Raw genomic sequence first — 22,235 nt, 5'->3', positions numbered from 1 at the left:
CTTTTGGCCCTTGAAAAGGCACCTTTAAGATGCTATCCCTGTATTTGTTGGAGGAACAGCTTTAGTGTTGGTAAGGTGGAAACTGGGAAGTCATGGTGCAAAAGGACTGCGATTTTGAGCTTTGCGTGAGTGGAAACTGTCCCAGTGGAGAATTGAAGCTGTCTCAGAGGCCGTGGGTGGTACAGGGGTGTGAAGGACCAGAAAAGAAAACCTCTTTGAGGACCTCAGCGTGCGGAGGAGGCTCTCCAAGGCCGGGGCCTCCAGAAACACAGCCTTTGTCTGTCCGAGGCGCCCTCTTGATGCCTTGAGCAAACAGCCTCGCAGAGCCCCTTACAAGTAAGGTGACCGGCCAGTGTATTGACACACACAGACACAATAGAAAACTGCATTAGGAGGTGAGCCATTGGGATTTGCAGTAAATATATTACAGAACACAAGTGACTTGCCGATACTGCTTGTTTAGCAGTTTGCAAGGGCAGTGGCAGTATGGATTTTTGAATTAGAAGGGAAGGGCTGTTCTTTCTCTGTGCAGGAACATCTAGTTGATGGCTGGGGAGAAAATTGATTTAGAGAACAAAATGCAGCCGCCTTTATTTGTGCCATTTGAAAGGCGTCTATGGATTAGTGGGTGAAAATAAAAAGGTCGCTTTCGGTTTAGGAAAGGGGGTCTTAGCATTGATCTGTATCCTGGTCTGGTATGGAGAGAATAATGGATGGGCCACCAGGAGGGAGGAAGGGTGTCCAATCCCACATCCAGCCTGCAGCTACAGGTGACTGCATGGTTTTCAGATAGTTTGTCTGTTTCAGCTCTTTGGCTTTCAAAAGTCAGCTTCTTGGATTTATTATTGTAGAGTAAGCTTATTGGGAACCTAAGAGTCAGTAGTTGTAGTCCATCCATTGAGCTCCTCGTGCCGTAGGAATTGCTGTAGAAGCTCTCTGTAAATCCTTCCAGCCTCCCTTTGTGTGGATATTAATTATTCCTCCTTGCAAAGGAAAAACCAGGCTAGAAGGTTAGGCACCTGCTGGATAGGGGTGTTATCACGATTGAGTGACTGATGTGTCCTGCTCAGGGACAGCTGTTCTTGGAAATCTGTTATCTGACTCTATCATTGATCCCTTTAAAACTGTACCCCGTTGTCGGAATTCTAGGCCATGTTTCCATCTTGTTTTTCCAAGCCCAGTTTCCTTCCTTCCTGCGTCTGAACTGTTCACTTTTCACTATTTCCTCTCAATGACAGGGTTTTTAAATTTGTTTCCTTCTAAGATCAGAAGCATTTATTTCAGCTCAAAAGGAAACTTTTTTTTTTTTTCTTTTTTTAAGCCCCTATTGGCAGCCTCTGTTGTCTAAGGAATCTAGAGGAATTAAGATGCCTTATTTAAGCCAAACAGGAAAATGTGCCCTTGGAAGGCAACAGCCTTAAGTAGTTAATACAACCACCAGTGAGAATAGCCTTGGGTTGAGTTTTTTTGTTTAAGAGGATGGATGAACAACAAAGACCAACAAAGAGGATTTGGTTCCTTTTATTCCGAGTTTTGGCAGAATAAAGGATAGGAGATGTGTTTCCAATTTTTTTCTTTTTAATGTAATGTGGCAAATCTAACTTTGAATTTGAAGAGAGATTTTTGTTATCCTTAGGGGGGAAAAACAAAAAAGCTGTTTTTGCTGTGTTTGGTAAGAAAAAACAATCGCACACCTTGATGACCTGTGCATACATACAGGTTTCTTTGGCTATGAAAACTTGTGAAGTGGGGGCAAAGTTTGGATAGTTGGGTTGCAGTATTCTCTGTGTGCTCCATGGGCTTGAGATTTCTGTGGCCTCTCGATTCACAGCTGCTGCTTATGTGCTAATAGTTGAGGAAACAGGGGAAAAAAAAACCTTACAGGAGGGAAGAAAGCAGAGCCCTTTGGGATTGGATGTACAGGGTTTAGGCAGTTGACTCATTGCCAAGCACGATGCAGTAGCAACTTTTCTGTAAGTATTTGGGATGAAAGAGGGCACAGCTCTGACAAATGGTGCCAGTACCTGCTCCCACAGTTGCTTAGAAGCTCTGCCACCTGCTGACATCAGTGTGCAGAGAAGCTCCACGTTGCTGCCTCTTTGTGTTTAGCTTGGGAAGTGGTCCTGAAGTCTTCTGAGTGTCTGTAGGCGAAGCACGAGGTTCCTGACAACTCCCTCTGCCTGCCAGTTGGCCAGGGTTCTGGAGCCTTTTCCATTTGTAAGCCGGCTGGCTCTCTTACAGTGCCTGGGCCCTGAGCTCCCAAGGAGCCAAATCTCCTTGCACAGCTACTGAGAAGGTTGGAAGTGGACTCCTGAAATGTGTCCAACTTCTGTACTTTTTAGCTGACCAAAGGCCAAAATCATACCACTAACTCAAGAGTGGAACTGCTGACTTGTGAATCTTTTAAGAACTCTGTATTCCATAATTGACTACGCTGGATGCTGTGATATTCATGAATTAAGTGAAATATAAGGGGATGTCACATTTTAGCTGTGCATTTCTTCAAGGGAATAGTGATTTTTGAACTGGTTGTGAAATATGTATTCATTCTTATTTCTTACAATGAATCAGATGTGGTTTACCCATCTTAAAGAGCTGCAAACAGGTGTTGGTATGTCGTCGTCATCTTGTGTAGCCATTGGTGTGGTCATGTTAAATACCCAAAGGTCAAAGTCACAAGGTCAAATACCCCCCAAAAGCTGTGATTTTTATTTTATTATTATTTTTTTCTGATTAGCATGTGGAATTACTCTTGTCAGTTTCCCTCAAAGTAATGAAATTGCTCAAGGTTTATATGGAATGAGTAACAATTGTTGCTTCACATATTAAAATAGTATGAAAGGGAGGGGGCTTTTTGAGTAGACTTTGCACTGTGAGAGTATTGGTATTGACACCACTTACAATTTGGAGTATAGTTTGAAGACCAGATTCTACTGTGTGTTGCATCTTGGCTAATATGGCTGTAAAGAGGAGATGAATGTGGCTACTTTTCCAAGTCTATTACTCAGGAGGACTGTAAATTTGATTGGCTGTTACAATTCTAGCAGAATCATTCGATTTGAGAGCAATAGAAAGATAAGATATCCAATTACCCAAATGATTTGCAGGGTTAGCCAACGTTGTCATGGAGACACGAGTTGGAACAAATTAAATTTTAAGCAATAAAATAATCTTAAAGCCCGTCTGGGAACAAGAAAATTTGGCAGTGGCACTTACCTGAATTGAATCTTAGCTTGACACGATGTTGTTTGACATTGATATACTGTGGGGGCCTAAACTTATATAGGGCACAGCATTACCTTCAAAAAGGAGCTTGTCCTAACCGGTAAAGGGGAGTATTAGTATAAAGTCAAGATATTAACATTTGTTCCATAACCTAAATGAGGATTAGGCTCTGGCTTCCTAGGAATATTTTGTTTTTAAGGATTGAAATGCCTTAATCATGATTAAGCAGCATTAATTGGACACTTGGAAAAAAAGAGACTTGTTTCAGCAGCACGCAGTTTTTGTAATGGCTGTTCCCCTTTGTGTGTGTGTTAGCAGACGTAATAGAAATTGTGTGGATATCTTTTGGTGGGGAGTGGAGGTGTAAGCATGCATATATTTGCATGTACAAATAAGGAGATTTTTGGCACATGCCCCTGCACTGCAGATGATTCTCCATATTCGTTAAAATTTCTACTTTGCAGTACTGCTTGCAGACTGGAAAATTGCTTTCCAAACTTGAGCTGATGACCTAAAACCTGAATAAGTGTCAGACTGGGGCTTAGAAGGTTATTTCCCCTTATTAATGTATTGTTTAACTGGTTCCTGGCTTGTGCCTCGGATTTGAAAACAGCCGAGTAGCCCAGAAGGAGGGAGGCTTTTTATCCACATGTCTATTAGACAGATGGAGATGGAAATTGGTCTGAGGTCAAGCCATTTGCAGCGTTCTCACAGCCTTCGATTTTCCTCTCATCCTCACCGCAGATCATCTCAAATGATTCAGTAATGACCAAAAGTGCAACATTGACCTTTATTCCCTGGTGGATTACTGTGTTTCACAGTCCAAATGGCAGGAAGTCTATTCTGTTCTTCCAGAAGGAGCCTGGCTTTATTGAGCCAGCCCAGCCCTGTGGGAACCATGCGAATGCAGACCAGTGTAACACAATACGTGGGTTAAATTTGGTTGCTTGTGCTCTGGGAAACAAGAATTGACATGTCCTGAACCCACATAATTAATGGAAGAATATCTAGGATGCTTTCTAAAAACACACACAAGCACATAAATTGATTTGTCCACTTGTAATAACTGGTGAATGATAGGAGTGGTAACTTGTGGTGGCCCCTGGTTTATAAACGATTCTCACTTCCATGACCTAGTGTCTTTATCCCTTCTTGTTTAACGCTTCCCCAGTATATCTTAGATAGCACACTGTAACGTATCTTTTCTAAACTACAAGTTGAGGAGTTGCCACTGTGGTGCAGTGGGTTAACAATCCAACTGCAGCGGCTCAGGAGGTGTGAGTTCATTTCCCAGCCTGGCACAGTGGGTTAAAGGATCTAGTGTAGATCTTAGCTATGACTCCGATTTAGTCCCTGGCCTAGGAACTTCCCCATATGCTGCTTATGTGGCCATAAAAAAAAATAAAATAACAAGTTGATATGACTGGGCATAGGGGACTTTTCTTTAAATACTTTAGGTTATATATATTTGTGGTCAATCCATGTACCCTTGAATAAATTATCCTAACAAAGCACACTTTTTCCCTGAAAATAGCTTGATTGTTATCTTGGAGAAATGGTGATTATTTTCCTCTTGCTCAGATTTCTCTGTGTATTGTATTGTGATGTGATGATCAGGTGTGTGTGTGTGTTTAAGAAATAATTTGTATTTAAAACGATATTTCTGTTTGCCTCCACCTGCATAGCTGAGCTAATATTCTGTGACTCTTTAATGCACTAGTGAAGTCTAGGATCCTTGCACTTACCATCTTGTAAATACTTAAAAACTTTTCCAAAGAGGCATGCTTTGTAAATTTTCACCAGCCTCCCAGATTTCATTTAAATCATGATCTAAGGTGCTTTTGAGATTAAAAACTCTTTTCTTGACTTTTGACCTCACTGCACACAAGTTTTTTTTCTATCCCAGTGTCTCCCAGTCTTTGATGCCCTGCTGGCACTTGCTGGGTTCACTGTTCCTGAGGCCGAGTCTGAACTCCAGCTTACAGGAGAGCCTCCTCCCTTCACATTCATCTTCTGGCCGCTCTGGGAGTAAATTGCATTCTGGAGCTTCGCAGCTTTCTTGGCACATGATGTTGATTGAAAAGAATCCCAGGTTTCAACTGTGAATGCCAGGAACTTTGTCTTCCTTCCCAAAGGACTACCTCTCTAGCATCTTGGCCTGTGAGGAGGAAGGCCCAGAGATGGGGCTTTCCAACTATGGCTGAGTTTGGAGCTCACATAGTACACGCGCTCACACACACACACACACACACACACACACACACACACACACACACATCTTTCTAACTTGAGGCCATTCTGCTGGTATGTCACATGGCTTTGATGGCACCGGCCTCTTGATGGAGTACTGCTTTCCCTAAGAAGTTGCTTAGAAGAACAGTGGCAGCCGTCATGCATGTGTGGGGGTCATCAGCTGTAGCATGCTTTAAAATCAGGGAACCACTGTCCCATGGTCAACATTTCCTTTCCACTGTCTAGATTGGCTAAAGATCCAATCTGTTAAGGACACATTCATACCCAAACTGCTATCCGGTGATCTCCATCCACACAAGATGTAGGCAGGGGAATGATGAGAAATGCTAAAGCTGATGATAAATGGTGTGTCATAGTTGTGTGCACTGGACGTTTGCCTTGTCCTGATGGAATACAGGGTCATGGAATGCAGACCACTGGGAGTCAGTACCATCCAAAAGCAGATTACCACACAGGCCTAACCGGTTGCGATGATGAAAAAGAAAGGGTTTAAGTGTTACTGCAAGGAAGATGACATTCCACGTTTTTTGTTCTTTTTTTTTTTGTCTTTTTGCCATTTCTTGGGCCACTCCCGCAGCACATGGAGGTTCCCAGGCTAGGGGTCTAATCGGAGCTGTAGTTGCCAGCCTAAGCCAGAGCCACAGCAACGCGGGATCCGAGCTGCGTCTGCGACCTATACCACAGCTCACAGCAACGCCGGATCCTTAACCGGCATTGAGCAAGGGCAGGGATCGAACCCTCATGGTTCCTAGTCGGATTCATTAACCACTGTGCCACGACAGGAACTCCCATTCCACATTTTGAGTAAAGACCATACTCATAAACTGGGTTTTCAGAGGCAACTTGATTTTTGCATATTCCTGTGCAGTCTTTGACTTCACAGGCATGTATTATTTTCAGAATTGCAATTTTAGCCTTCATGCCATAGTGATGTAGCCAGCTCTTCCTCCCACCGATCCTGCTATTGTATGGTATTATCTAATTTCTCTCGTGAGCTTCCTAATGACTAAGACCTGTGAAGAGGGTGAAAGGTGTAGGCTGGCTCTCTTTCCATTCCCAGGGCAATAGGCGTTGACTTCGTGGTAGTGTTCTGTGATTCACCCTGCGGGTGTTCGTCCTGAAACCCTTCTTGGGGCGCACCAGAGTGCATTTTCCTTTGATGCTACAAAATGCTGTCTTTTTCCATCATGGGACAAGCCGAGATGATTTCCTGTGAACAGCACTTTCTGAACTCCATAACAAGGGTTTCTGAATAATGGAAATGTGCTGTTTAGGCACTGAGACAGCTGCAAAGCTTTTGTCAAGGATGCATCTTTACCAAAATGACAAATTAAAGCCCAAATGCTCTGCTTGGCAACAGTTGGGTCAAAACATTTAAGTCATTAATTAGAAGGAACTGAAGGGGGAAGAATTTACACAAATACACAGTGTTGCAGACTCAACTTCATCTTGGAAAATGCAACTGAATTCTTTAAAAAAAAGCGGGGGAGGGCAGTTCTCAAGTGGGGCCTGCCAAGCTTGTCATTTGCAAATAAATCAGAAGGCCTTCATTGCAGGAAGGGGAACCAGTGAATAGAGTTGCTTTGTCATTCTTTGATGGGCCCCACACTCAAGCCTGCTATTAAAAATGAATGCATTCAAGAGGCTCTGCATTAAGAACATAAACAATTAAGGGCACTTGAGTTGCTCTGCTGAGAGCTGCCTCGAAGATCCGAGAGCTTTCTCCGGAGACGCAGGCCCTGCAATCTGCCTCGCAAGGAGCCAGAGAATGGGAGCAATTAGTGTTGCTATCTCCGCCCCAGCAGCCTTCAGCAGGTTTTGATTTCCCTTTATTTTAACCCCTCCTTGTTTTGAGAGAAGCTGCAAAGGTGAAGGGTGAGCCGTGGAAGGAGAGAGTGGGCACCCAGTGGGAAAGGGCTAGGGTTTAGGAGGCTGCCGGAGCCCCCACATGAGGGGGAGACGGAACATAAAAGTGATCTGCCCATAATTGGCGACTTGTGTTCTGATTAATCGAGCCGCTGGGAGGGTTCTGTCAGCTGGTACTCTTTGTTTTGCTTTAATCATCGGGTTGAAGAAGGGGCAAGATTACATTGCCACAGGTGGACTCATTTAAATGAATGTTGTTTTGGGGTCTCCCACAGTAGGCAGATGGGTTCTTCCACCCCTGTTCCGTCTGTGTTCTTGCCTTGGTCTTGTTTTCTAAAAATGCATGGAGACAGGCAATCATCTCTGTCTGTGCCAAGATTTGGAGAAAGGCAGGTCTGACCTCCCCTCCTGCTTGTTTCTGACCCTAGGTGAGTTATTTTAACCTTCCGGTGTAGTCTCCAGGAGCACCTTCGCTGGTTGACACTTGGAGCCTGAATGCAAGAGGATCCGGTGTGTGCTAAGCTGGAGAAACTGCTGCCATTGCTGTTGTGGTTATCCAATGGCCACAGTTCTCAAAGTGTGGTCCCCAGCCACAAATCACCTGGGACCTTGTTAGAAATGCAGATACGGGGGGGCCGCCAGACCTCCTGGCTCAGAAACCCTGGGAGTGGGCCTAGCCCTCTGTGTTTTACCAAGCCTTTCGGTTGATCCTGTTGCACCCCTACCATTGAAAACCGCCAATAACCTCATAACCATTATAACCTTGACTTACAGAGACCCCAAGTCCTTTTCATTTGGATTTCCCCAAAATTGTGGTTAGTCTTTTATTGACATAGTTATATGTTAAACGGAAAACTACTCTGATGCATTAGAATCTAAGATAAAAATCCTCTTTTCATGAGTGTGCTGGTGAAGCAAGGTGCTAGGATGAGAGATAGGCTGGTGACTAGCCATTGTTATGAAGGAGATCTCTAGGCCAAGGAGCTTTTCCCCCTCTTATAATGGAGTGGGGGCCGGGGGGTATTGGAAGATTATTTGCAGAGTTTCACATACATCATTTGAAGTATGCAATTTTATTAAAACATCTTGGATTTTCTTTTGGTACATCAGGTGCTATCTTCACGAAATAGAGAGATGCGTTTGTGGATGTGTTTTTGTGGATTATGCTTTCCTAATGGGCCAGATTGTCTGACGTAAGGGCCGAGGCACTAATTCTCTTTGCCTGCGAAGGGAAGGGGAGGACAAAAGTGCAGTTTGGGAGTTCCCGTTGTGGCACACACAGCAGAAACGAATGTGACTAGGAACCACCAAGGTTTTGGGTTCGATCCCTGGCTTCGTTCAGTGGGTTAAGGATCTGGCGTTACCATGAGCTGTGGTGTAGGTCGCAGACAAGGCTTGGATCTGGCATTGCTGGGGCTGTGTTGTAGGCTGGCAGCTGCAGCTCCGATCAGACCCCTAGCCTGGGAGCCTCCGTATGTCGAGGTGTGGCCCTCAAAAGACAAAAAAAAAAAAAAAAAAAAAAGTGAAGTTTGGCTGCTGCTTGTTTATTTAAGGTTCGAGGTGTATCACTGAAACTTCTCATAAAAGGCACAGTACTTCTGCCAATGGCAGCAAGAGGACCAGGACCCCGTTGTTGACAGACCGGGGCACCTTGTTGTGGTCCTCTTGCTGGCTGAGGGAATGACGTGGCCTTGACTTTTTATTGCTGCCATCCTGTTAGGGCTGTATTGCTTGGCAGACAAGGCTGAGTGTGTCAGCTTTGTTTCTGGTCTTGAGTACATCCCAATTTCCCACTTCCACTTCCTGGAGAAAGGACTCGGCAGAGAACATGGTTTGTAGTCTTTATGATCCTGGGCAAATCATTTCCTTTAGGCATTGCCCTCTTCATGTGTGATATATGGATTCTAAGAGGGCCAGACACCCAGAGGGTTTCAGAGTTTGCCAGCAGGGTTGGCCAGCATCTTTGTGACTCAGTGCCAGGGTCAATTACGGGAGTGGTGGGCCTGACCAGCCTTTGCTCCCTTCCCTGCTTAATAATACATCCAAGCTGGTAAATCAAGGGCAGCATCTACAAGGTCATTGGAAGCAGGGGTTGGGGGGAGAAGGCACTGATAACCCTGCTACACCAGGATAATCACTGGTTTTATTTGGGGTATCAAATTACAGCGCTTGAACACTGCTCCTGTTGTAAAAAATAAATAAATAAAAAAGCCACACAGGCACCCTAACACCACAGCTTTGTTCTTTCTTCCCTTCCTGCTTCATCTAGTAAATGTGTTGGCCATTTAAGCATCATTACCATAATATGACTTGAATGGTTGCTTGCCATGCCTTTGGGTTGATGTTGTGTATTTAACCATTCTCCTAGTATTAGACATCTGATTTATCAGTAGGGCAAATGTTAAGTTTTTCCAAAACTGCAGATGGTTGTGATGTGTTGAACTACTACTGTTATATCTTCACCTGACTTTGTCTCTTTTGCTTTGAAACTCAGAGCTGCAGTGAACAGCTTCATGCATGGAATGCTTTTCATTTGAACTGTTTCCTTAGGATAAATTCTTAGCTGTGGGAAGCCTTACCAAAAGGTTTGAATAATTTCATGCTCTTGAAATACATTGCCCAGTTGCTTTCCAAGACGACTGTACCAATTTACTCTGTCATCAGTAATGTATGATTGCTCCAGTTTCCCAGAGGACTCATCATCGCTGGATTTCATTAGTTTTTTTTTTTAAAGAATAAACTAACTTAACCGGTGCAGAGTGACCCACCTTACTTACAGAGACATTTTGCGTTTTATTTGGTTGCTAGTGAGGTTGAACATTTTTTCTGTATTGAAGGCTTTCTTTTCATAGACTCTGAACCTTCTAGTCAGGGGATTTAGAGATTATCTATTTATTTCCTTTGTGTGCTTTGTTTTCATGTTCTTGCCCGTTTATCTCTTGCCAGACACTTCTTACCAGCTCTCCACTCTGTTTTTTTCTCCTGGCCTCCCGCTTGGTTCGAGGAAACCAAAAGATCAGTTTGCCAGCCCTCAGCATAAAGCGGCATTTTTTATGATCCATCAATTTGCAATTTAATGGTGGTGGAGTTCCCCTCCCTAAGCTGACTTTGGGCAAGGTGCCATTGGATTGCTTTGAGACCCATGGGCAATTACTCTTAAGCAGTCCTCACCCTGCTTTGAGCCTCCAACAACCCTCATTATATATTACTCTGTGTGTAGTGGAAAAGTGGGCAGACGTTGGGGAGCAGGCTGGCTCTTCAGTCTGGTAATTAGATGAGGTGGACGGAGTTTGAAAAGGTGGAGAGCCAAGCTTTCGGGAATGATGAAGTCCTAAAACGTAAGTTCAGCTGCCCAGAAGACCATGTCTTCAGTATAAAGAGCTCTGCAAAACCGGGGTTTGGTTCGTTCCTGGCCTTTGAGGAATTTGATTTAACTCAGTTAAAATTTACATGAACTTGGAGTTCCCGTCGTGGCTCAGTGGTTAACAAATCAGACTAGGAACCATGAGGTTGCGGGTTTGATGCTTGGCCTCGCTCAGTGGATTAAGGATCCGGCGTTGCCATGAGCTGTGGTGTAGGTAGGTCGCAGATGTGGCTCAGATCTGGCGTTGCTGTGGCCAGCAGCTATAGCTCCGATTAGACACCTAGCCTCAGAACGTCCATATGCCTTGGGTGTGGCCCTAAAAAGCAGAAATAAATAAATAAATAAGAAAATATATAAATAAATAAATAAGAAAATATATACATGTACCTGAATCTTGTACCTACCAAGATATGAATTCTTACAGTAAAACAGCCTTCTTCTGACACTGGTTAGGAATGGTTTACCCGGTTACGTGTTGGTCACTGAGTTTAGGGTTGTGCGGCGATTCCATTTTAGTTCCTTTGGAAGGACCCTACGTGGAATGTGTGCCCTGTGGTCAGTTTTGGTGGGGGAGTGTTGGGAGGGGCTATACCCGAACGTTTGGCACGAGTCTTCTTATGCTTCCCACCTTATTGTGTTGAGAAGACTTGATGCCAGAAGCTGTTAGGAAAGCGTACAGAAGCCTCACATAAGATGTGATCTTAAATAGTCTTAGTTTGCCAAAGGACCATAAACACCGTGGAGGAACTTGAAGGGCCTAGAGTGTGTTTATTGGTATTATGGGAGGAAAGGCAGCTTCTAAGTGGACTTGAGGTAGGCCTTGAAGGACTCGGATAAGAGAATAGCATTTTGTAGTAGTACAGCTGTAGTTTACATATTAGCTTACTTGATTCTGATGAAACACTTTACGCAGATTGGTGATAAGAGCCTGGGGCTCAACAGTTGAAATGACTTAACTAAGAACACCTAACTTAGCATTTGTTTGCTGACATGCAAACCAAGTTTTTGGAATACGACTCTATTACCATAAGAAATCAGTGAGAAGGGAGCTGGCATTGATGAGGAAAATAAAGATGGTTCTGGACTGATAATTTGGATTCCTGCTTCCTGCTGCTTCAGCAAGTAGTGGCTGGCCCTGAGGTGAAGTCTGATACTGGGGCCTTTACCAAGCTGGTTACTTTTCTGGGCCCAGAGGTTCCAGGGATAGCTCTTGAATGGTGACTTGTTGTTGCCTTATATGGTGTCAGAAGTACAGGGTAGGTTTATTCATAAACATTATGACTATTAGCAGATACCAAATATATCTTGAGCTCTGTGTAGGAAAGTGATTTCTAGGCGGAAAATACAGTTTTTTTCCATTGGAGTTGTCTAGTCTTTGGAGGAGGTGGAAAGAAGGCAGTCTGAAAAGGTTACAGAACTTTCTTAACACCTGCTTAAGCGGTGTTAACCTGCTATCCAGTTTAACCTGCTTATTAACTGTGATCAGGACTAGAAGGGCAGGTGGAAAATGCTGCTATTCGTTAATTGGCGCTATATTAAAGGTCTTATCAGAATACCCGGAGTTCCTGTTGTGGCGCAGTGGTTAACGAATCCGACTAGGAACCATGAGGTTGCGGGTTCGGTCCCTGCCCTTGCTCAGTGGGTTAACGATCCGGCGTTGCCGTGAGCTGTGGTGTAGGTTGCAGACGCGGCTCGGATCCCGCGGCTCTGGCGTAGGCCGGTGGCTACAGCTCCGATTCAACCCCTAGCCTGGGAACCTCCATATGCCGTGGGAGTGGCCCAAGAAATAGCAACAACAAAAGACAAAAAGACAAAAAAAAAAAAAAAAAGAATACCCTTGTGTTGAAGCAAGAGATAATACTAAAGAATCGCTGTCAGTTTTTATGCTGCCATCCACACTATTTTAAGGGCTGGGCGCAAAGTTTGTGAAACCCTCCTTCGGTGGTGGTGATGTTTTAGAACTCAGATAGCACACGTTGCATCTTCATGCTGCCAGGAGTAGGTACTCTTGAAGCCTGGACAGCTTGCTTGGACAGTTTCAAGGTGAGTCAGAGGTGAAATTTGAAGCTAGGCTTCCTGGTTCATCAAGCTCACTTGTCATAGTTTTAAGATTAGAGTTTAGAGAGACCTGGCAGAGGGAAGAGTCAGACAGCTGGGATAAGATCCTTCTCTGTAGTCCTTATTTCCCTTTCTTCTCTAGACCGTTTATTTCGGATTCCCAGGACAAATGGTAAGGCTTTTGATGTTTCTTCACTAGTTTGAGCTTTGATATTTAACCCTCGGCCTCCTGTTGCAGTCTTGGCTATTGTCTGTGCTTTAATCTGTACTTTTTAATTTGGTTCTTAATAACTCTAATGTTATTAAAGGTTTATGAATTCATTTCATTGAAACCAGGTCTTAACTGTCCCCTGACAGTCAAGTTCACTTTTACTTTGAAGCCACTCCGTGTTATAACATATATAATTATTACTTAAAGAGGAGATCATCTTTATGTCTAAAACTAAAATAAATTCCATTTATGTCAAGTAATTAAGTGTAGAAAGGATAGTCATAGCAACTCTGGGAGAAAATTAAGAATGGCTTCTATAATTTGGGGTTCCAAAGGCCAGGAACATAGAAACACCACTCTTTAGTTTGATCACATAAAAACTTAAAGTTTTGGGAGTTCCTGTCATGGTTCAGTGGAAAGGAACCTGAATAATATCCACGAGGACACAGGTTAAGCGGGTTAAGGATCCAGTGTGGCTGAAGGCCGACTGTGGTGTAGGCCAGCAGCTCCAGCTCCGTTTCAACCCCTAACCTGGGAGCTTCCATATGCCATGGGTGCGGCTCTGGAAAGCAAAAAAAAAAAAAAAAAAAACAAAAACTTACATTTTTGCACAGCAAAAAGTCCATAGTAAGAAAGGTTAAAAGACAAGTGGCAGGTGGAAAAACTGTGAAAGAGAGTCAGTATTTGTCCTATGGAAAGAATTACTACAGAAAGACGGGTGATGAGAAAATAGCAAAGGAAAAGAGAGAAAAGAAAAATACAGTAGGCCAATCAATATCTGAAAAGAGTTTTAACTTCAGGAAGAATCCAAGTAATGCAAATAAAAATGAGGTAATGTTTTCATCTATTAGATGGATAAAGATTCAAAAAAAAAAGGTCAACAAAATCCAGTATTGACACTGAGTGGGGGAGCATGTACCCTCATAAACTGGTGATAATGTAAATTGGTAAGCTTTTCCACTGAGCAGTTCATCAGCGTGAATTATAGTTTAAAATATGCATACACTTGGACCTAGCAATTTCACGTCTAGGGATTCCTTTTAGAGATCTAGGGAGAGTGTTATTTTGACATAGAGTTTATAACTGTGGAAAATTTTAGGTGTAACATAAATATCCCCTGATATCAGAAGTGCTTAGACACCTGTTTGCTTGTATAGGGGAACATATTGATGATGTCCTTATTCATATCTGTATTTATTGAGTGGGAGGGTATCTATGACAGATGTTGGAGTGCAGATCACGGAAAAATGTTACACGTGGTTATCTTCTGGATGGTGGACTTCGTTATTTTAACTTTCGTGTGTATTTCTGTATACCATACATCTGTGTATGCGTACGCAAAGGGAAGAGAGATCATTTTGAAAAATGAGTTTTAGAGACGGGGAAAGTACAGAATGCTGTTGGAATGTATGGTAGGTAGGATAGTGGGGAGCAAGAGTCCACAGAGGTCACCATTAAATATATAGTGTAGAACTCTGTTGCAGAGGCAAGGGTAGCGTGTGCCTGCTTTCGAGGAGAGCCATGACCTTGAGTTAGCTTGAGTGGGTGGCGGTGATTAAATGGACTGGGTGGGGCTGACCCAGTTCTGTGTTTGCACCTGGTCCAGCTGCACCCTTTTTGCGTATACGTACCTGTTTGCCCTGCTTGTTCAAGCAAGGTCATGGGTTTGTTCTCTATACCAGTCATTTCCCTTCCAGTACATTTCTTCTAAGCCACGGTCTATAACCCCATCTCTTTGGTGGTCAGGGAGAATTGAGTTGGGTTGGCCTCAGTCCAATCCCATAAAACCAAAGGCTTGGTGCTCAGTTAACTGGAATCATCTCAGAGGACAAAAGGCAGCTCTTTTTTTTTTTTTTTTTGAATGTACTTGACTATACAGTTCCTGAGGTTTCTACTTTATCTCACTTATTCCATTCTCTCTCTCAAGGGCATGGGGCTGTGTGCTTCATAATTTTCTTCTCATAGTCCTTTTCATTGCCTAATCAGTAATAGAGGCGGCATTAGTAAGCATTGACAGAAAGTGATGAAATAAATAAGTGGGACTCCTCAGATGACTTTGGGGGTGGTGGGGCATACCCCCAACATGAGGAAGTTCCCAGAGCCATGGAATCCCTGCCGCAGCAGTGACTCCGGCCGCTGTGGTGACAATGCTGGATCCTTAACATGCTGCATCACAAGAGAATTCTTTTCAAAAAATTAATAAAAATTAAGAAGCAGAACTGGTTCTTCAGAGGAAAGCAGGGCTGCTTTGTGTCACTGGAGAGTGTTTGAGGTAGGGTGGGCAGGTGGCTCCTACCCTAGGCTGGAAGCAGAGCACCTTCTACTTCTTCCCTTGCCAGGGACTGCTGTGCATTTGGAGCTGAGCAGGGACTTTTCCTGCTTTCTCTAGTACAGCCTATACCACAGACACTCAGGACACATTTTCTTAATGAGTTCAGTGGAACCATGGAACCTGTCAGTGAGGTCCTGGCATTTGATGCTGCGTTCTGGTGAAACTGCAAAAGCCCAGAGTACCTTGACTTGATTGTGACGCTGAACTTGAGTTCAGTTTCAGCAGTATTTTCTAGGCTTGCTTGAAATTGTGAGACTTGGTGAATGAAGCCTTACTGACTTTAAAGTTTCAGCTGTGCAGGAGCTGGGACAAGAGGGAAGGAGGTCTTCTTTTGCTTTCTCATTTATTGCATTTGCCTTCTCACTTATTTTGAGAGCTTGACTGCCTGGGTAGTTGCTCCTGCTCCAGGTTTCTGACTCCAGTTTGAATGGACTTGCTGGAGCTACATAAATGTGCCCTATAATTGAATAAGTGTATGGAGGGGTTTGCAATCACCAGGTTAAATGATTACATAGCCTTAAACCACGCAGATTTTCCGACTCAATTAAACTACCCATTATCTCTTATTTAAGTGACCAATAAAGCGTGCGATTATGTCTTACTTTGCAAGTGGGATTAATATCTACTGTTTATCTCAAGATAAATATTGCTAATGTAGCCTGGGAAAGCAGTTTTATGCCCTCAAGAGCGAGGTAGTGGAGGACTCCAGGGTTAGGTATGAAGTTTTATCTTTCTGAACTGATTATGAAATATACTAAACATTTATATGGCTTTGTCTTTATAGACCGAAATCGCCAAGAGATTGAATACGATTTGTGCACAAGTCATCCCATTTCTGTCTCAGGAAGTAAGTAAAACTGTTCAGCTGTTAAAGTGCAATTATGTTGCTTCTCTGTTTGCAAATTAGGTGGTTTTAAGATGTTAATTTTATCGTGAGGAACAAGTGTGAAGAACATCTGTTATAGCTGAAGTGTGTAAACCCCCTGCTATTCCATCTAAGAGATCTGAGGGCACACTGTAGAAGTGGTGACAATAGCTCAACCTTAAATTAATTTTTTTTTCTGTGGAAAACTGCAAAATGACTCTCGAGCATAAAGCTTTCCTTTTCTTAGAGGAGTAGTATAAGCTCAATAGCTACTGATGATGCAGGTGTCTTTTCTCTAGGCAGCTTTTCTTAGTCTGCATTTTTTAAAATGGTTCCATCAGGGTTGACTTGACCATGGAAGCAGGTATTTCATTTGTCCTTGTACATCAAGGCAGGTTGATGTAAGGCTTCCCCGGAAGGAGGGCATGCTGATACAATTAAGGATAAGAGCATTCATGTTACGCATTTCTCGTTACCTTAGCTTACGGAGCCGTATACATGAATAAGGCATATTATTAAGTTACAAAGTCCTAGAAGTTTAACCTTAATGTTTTGAGAAGGAAAAGCTCTTTATATGAGTAATTTATGAAATTGACTCAAAACCCAATACGTTTTACAAAGTCCTACCATACAGCACAAGGAACTGTATTCAGTATCCTAGAAAGGAATATGAAAAAATAATACATATATAGGTATATAACTGAATGACTTCTCTGTGTGGCAGAAATTAACACAATAATTATAAATCAAGTATACTTGAATAAAATTTAAAAAGTATTTTGAAAAACCCAGTAGATTTTAAATTTGCCTTAATGTTTCTTACTTTTGGATCCAAGCTAAGAAATGAACAACTGTGTTTTAAATGTATACAGGATGCATACATCTTGACACAGAGTGAAAAGCATCAGGCCTTGGAGATGTCATACTGAGTGTCTGTTCTCCTTGGCATCTACTGCTCCAAGCAAGGTGGCACCATACCTATCCTCATGGCAGCCTTTTCCAGCATAGCATTTACATGATGTTGCAGTTTAGATTTGTTGGCCTTGTGAAGCTGTCCTTGGATAGACTTTAGTAATCCTGGTCTCTGCTCTAATCTCCTTTCCCCCAAAGAGACCAGTCCCCTGATAGTGCAACTTTGTTTTTATTTGTGGATGGGACTAGGAGGTATGCAGATGTTTCCAGCCTGTGATCTCAGAGCTTTGTGTAATGGAGGGGGTGGCCCTTCCTTTCTTCTGTGGAGGATGAAACATCTAAGGACTGAAGGAGGAGAGGAATTTCCAGAGTTTTCCAAAACCAACTGGTGGACTGAGATTTGTTGACCAGAGAAGCAGTTGCACTTTTAATATTTAAATTTTAGGTGTCGAAATGAGTGTTTTTAAATGACTCTAAACTTGTCCTGCTCAAACGTATTGTCACAAACCGCTCTTGAGAACTAGGGTGATATTCCGCATCTCATACTATTTATTTTTCAAGGCTTCACGTTACTGTTTTTGATGTCCTTTTTTGACTTTCTACTATTCTGAGCCACAAATTCCCATCAGAAGTTGTTGGTTAGAAGTAAGGAAAGCATCACTGGCTATTTTCCTTTCCCACTGTCTGTGTGTTCTGTGAAATCATGTGTGCTCCAGCAGCTTCACCTTTAACTCCGTATGACACTTCAGTCTGCACCACATGTAGCATTTGTCTTCTTGGAGGGTACAGGAAAGTTCTTGGCCTCCTCGCTAACACTTTTTCTTCTCCTTGTTTTTCAAGCATCAACAACAGGTGGCCCAGGCTGTTGAACGAGCCAAACAGGTGACCATGGCAGAGCTGAATGCCATCATCGGGGTACGTGGCCTACCAGGTCTACCTCCTACAGTGTGTATAACCAGCTTTCATTTCTTCTTAACTTGATGGCTTAATCTTTATCTCTGTATGTCATGTTATGTAGCTTAACCCGGACCCATTTGATCAGCAGGGGCGGGGATGGCAGTTTCAGATATGCTGAGGTGGGTCGGTGAACAGAAATTAGCATAAGGGAGATGACAGAAACATTTGTAGGAGGGGAAGAAGAATATCTCTTCTTTTCACTGGGAAAATAAATGTAGTTGCTCCTGCTTCCTTAGTCCAGTTAAAGCTTTAGGGAAGCACTTTAAACATATACTTTCCTAACATCTGTTGTATCACCTTAGATCTCAGTGAGGTCAAGGCACGTCTCAGAATGATTTCATTTAGTGGCCTTTTGCCTTTTGCCCTCCCAGGGTATTAGAACCTACCTTCTAAAAATAACTGTTTTGCTTTTCTTGTGCCTCCTCCATGAATTTTTAAGTGGCACCTCGATGGAGAAGCAAGCTCTCTTGCTGTCGAAGAAGTGGTAATTGTCTGTCCTGGTGCCCTCTAGCCTTTTACCGGGTTTCTGCACTCCTAGGTTGAGTTCAGTCAGTGCTCCTTGCTGGCAACTGGTTGTCAATCACAAGTCCTTGGCTCTGCGTTAATGAGCCCTGTGAACCCTTCAGTCCATCCCAGGCATGAGTTCATCTCCCCCCACCCCTGCAACTGCAGGGTCTGGGACGGTTCTCATGTTTTCTGCCCTTCCAGACTAAGCAGAGAAGAAGTAGCTGAAACAAGGGACCGTCCTTTCTGATTTTATTCATATGTGAGTGCCTTGAGCGGATTCAAATCACTCATTTATCAATTTATGTTAATTGCTTGTGAGAAGATGCCCTGCTGGTCTTTATAGTTCCCTCAGACACTTTGTAATGATAATTAGACATGCTGCTGTACGGATTAAGAGTGCCATAGTGCAGTGACGGCCACAGACAATGGAACCAGTTAATCCATCAGGGTTTAAAATTACATCCCAACTGGAGATGGAGAAAAAACATAAGAGCCAAGGAGGATTAAAGAATGAGCCTCAGCTTGAAAACTCTCCTTTCATCAGTTTCTCAATTGCAGATCTGCAGTCGGGTTGCCTGTGGTAAGCTATTGGCAGTCAATTAGGTGAAATAAACTGGGAGGGTGACCTTCATTTCCTTTTAATAGCTTTTTCCTCCCTGAAATGGGGAGCTTCAGTGGATTTTCAGCTTAAATTTTATTCAAGCTGCTTTATTACACTTGACAGCTTAGCTCTGCATAAACAATTCTCCCCTCCTCCTCTTCCCCCCAGATCCGGGCTCTGCATCTCTCCCCCTTAGTATCACATTTTTGACTGTTACTTAGTGGGCTCTCTAATCACATTCAACAAAAAACACAATTACATCTGCATTTGTCTGCTGCCTTCTGTACCCTTTTCTTGTGTAATGAATTGCTTTATTTCAGAGATCAAATCAAATATTCACTGGTACTTTTGCATGTACCGTGTTTGATTAGCAAAGACTAATAGCAAATTGTACTTGTAGCTCGAGCCCAGAATTTTTTTTAACCCAAATGAATGAGGATGGAAAAGCCTGTTTTGATTAAAGGAAAACATATGCAAAGCAGTTCTCAAGTACCCAGTTAAATTTTGTGGAACATGTTTGTTTTCTGATAGGCTCTAAATTTTTACATATCATTTCTTAATGGTAAAACTTTGTACTCTTACATCCTCAAAGGCACTGCTCAATCCTACCCATTAGAAAGGAGGAAATCGTGTTAACCAGATGTTTATAGGTAATACTCATTTTGAGTTGAATCAGAAAATAAAACTAGCAGGTTGTTTTGGAAGGGCAGATGAATCGCTAATTTTATGAATGGCTTTCGTCCAGGAAACATGTTGTTGAGATTATAAAGGCAGATTAGCTCTGATAGCTAGCAACAATAACCCAAATCAGTGAATTGGGCCCAGCACAAGACTTAACGCCAATTGTGTGTCTTCAGCATACTGGCATGTGCAGCTTTTATAATTGTAATTTTTGGATCAGTATATTAATTTATGTCAGCAGGCTCTTTTAAAGTTTGTAGTGATCAATAATTATCCCGCTCCGTAAGTTTCATGCTCTGGCATATGCTTGATTTTTGCTTGAAAGGAATTGTGCTCGTCCTGGAAAATCGAAGTAGCATAAAATTGGGTTGACAATTCAGTGGACCTTTGCACCCCTTCATTGAACATGCAGTGTGTCAACCTGTCTCCCCAGAGGGGAGGAGGCTCCGGGAGGCTGTCTGTTCCTACAAGCAGCAGCTGCGCGCTGAGTAAATGCTGCCCCGTTTGATAGCAGCTGTCAGTATTGTTCAGGGACCGACTTAGGGTAAAGAACAATGGGAGAGGCCATGCTCTTCGTCTGCATCGACTTTCAGGCTAAGAAAAGAAATAGTAATTTAACGGTTTAGACATCTATTACAAGTGTGAAAGATCATGAAAGAGTACCCTTTAAAATGCAAATGAGCCGAAACATTCTCATTCCCTTTAAGGTACAATCAAGGAGCTTACTGCTTGCTTGACAGGGCTAAAGATATTTCTCTTTAGCAAACCTGGAAAAAGTTAAATCTTCTCAAGGACACCAAGCTTCTAGGTAAGATCAGCTATATCCTGGGACTCTGTGGATGCTCTTTTAGTAGGAAGAGAGAGGTTATTTATTTATTTATTTTTCGTTTTTGTTAGCATGAACTAATGGTGCCCATTTCTCACTGCATAGAAAACTTAGTCCTCTTATATCTGGGAGAAAATACTGAATTTTAAATCTTTTTCCACTTTCCACAACAGCACCTGCCTTCAGCTTAAATAGATTACTGTTATTTAAGAAAGATAAGCTTCTTAGATATTTGATATTTGGAGAAACTCGAAATGTTTTTTGTTAATGCTTTTTTTTTCTAACAGCTTTGACTGATGGCAAATTTGATAATTGGCAGAATGATAACGGCAACCTAACTTTTTTGAATTTTGCTTTTTTAAGCTCTTTTGCTGTCAAACATGTTATGTTCTTGTAACGATAAAAAGTATTTAATAATGCAGAGATCTAAATAGGCGCAGTTTATTTGATTTGGTACATGCTCACTTGTACTTTAGAAAACAAGTTCATTGTGGGAAGAGAACTTACTTATTTGAACTTGAATTTTTTTTTCTTTTTAAACATCAGTCTCCACAATTTAAGCAGCATTTCTCAAAGTTTTTTTTTTTTTTTTTTTTTAATTTGGAGTGCTACCTCACATGCTGAAAACAAAGTAGATTATTGATGGAGAGAACATTTTATTTGTGGAATAGCTAATGGCTACCTGAAGGTGAGGAAGATTAACGAAGGACTCTAAGATCACGCCCCATTGTAGTGTTTGGGGAGTTGGGAGCTAAGAGCTCTCTTCTGCCTGCTGTGATACTAAACAATTGATTTTAAATCAAGATTGGGATTCCAGATAATTAGTATTACCTTTTCACTGGGTTTATATCACATGTAACTAATATATATAATGTAGATATAGACACCTGTGAACACATGATTTTTTAAAAATTGACGTGTAATTCACAGGTGAAATGCACAGGTCTTAAGGATCACTGGCCCATGCACACATCCTGTAGCCCACACTACTCTCAGGGTACAGATGGTTCCCACCATCCCAGAAAGGCCCTTTATGTTTCTTTTCAGCCAAGTGGTCCTACCCCCTGAAGAAGCATGGTTGCTTTTTGATTAGAAAGTAAAAGAATAATTAGCAAAGTGCAATTTTCTTTTTTTAAAGAAAACAGTCGCATGGTTTTATATCTGTTTCTAACCTAGTAGCTCATCTTTCTAAGACTGTTTGCATTGGTTACCTTGGATAAAGCCTGGACCTGGGATAAGAATGACTTGGTTGGGACACTGCTACTTTTTAGCTTTGTGACCTCATACAGTCAGTTAACTTCTGTTAGCATCAGTCTACAGATGGATCATACCACTTAGCTCACAAGGCTTTTGTGGGGGTAAGCCCTTGGCTGGTAGCCTTCACCCAGCACATGGTCCTATCTCCCTGAACTGTGGTTTTGGCTACGTGGTTTCTCTCAATGCCTGTAGCAGATCTCTGGGTCCAACTGGCCAAGCCCCTGTGAGGGGCTATTGCTCTGAGCAGCAGGTCACCTCCTCCTTTGTCTTTTCATGGTGGTTAACATGAATGTCTGTGTTTGAGATTAGACCCAGCCAGA

The 22,235-nt window shown here is 42.5% G+C and overlaps 1 protein-coding gene and 1 long non-coding RNA gene across 10 annotated transcripts in view; one reads left to right on the top strand and one right to left on the bottom strand.

Annotated features, from left to right (window-relative positions):
- The window catches only part of TLE1 (TLE family member 1, transcriptional corepressor), a 92,490-nt gene that overhangs the window by 13,745 nt on the left and 56,510 nt on the right, over window positions 1–22,235 (top strand). For 5 of the 9 annotated variants that reach the window (XM_021065298.2, XM_005660179.4, XM_003480540.5 and 2 more), the window contains 2 exons: window positions 16,094–16,156; window positions 17,927–18,001. In XM_021065298.2, coding sequence (XP_020920957.1) covers window positions 16,094–16,156; window positions 17,927–18,001 — 138 coding nt within the window. Of the gene's footprint in view, window positions 1–16,093; window positions 16,157–17,926; window positions 18,032–22,235 lie in introns of all 9 variants that reach the window. The other 4 variants (XM_013993634.3, XM_013993633.3, XM_085019157.1 and 1 more) reach the window with 1 other exon arrangement.
- Window positions 1,811–11,058, bottom strand: LOC146407081 (uncharacterized). Its single transcript, XR_014841889.1, has 2 exons — window positions 8,798–11,058; window positions 1,811–6,046 (listed from the first exon to the last, which is right to left on the bottom strand). It is a non-coding gene; the product is annotated as an uncharacterized LOC146407081 (long non-coding RNA).

This window comes from Sus scrofa, chromosome 1, assembly GCF_054392235.1.
Source record: "Sus scrofa isolate SSC_HxYL_T2T_F1_AM1 chromosome 1, Sscrofa_HxYL_maternal_Yorkshire_Landrace_v2.0, whole genome shotgun sequence".
NCBI lineage: Eukaryota > Metazoa > Chordata > Mammalia > Artiodactyla > Suidae > Sus > Sus scrofa.
This window is presented reverse-complemented; position numbering and strand designations above follow the sequence as displayed.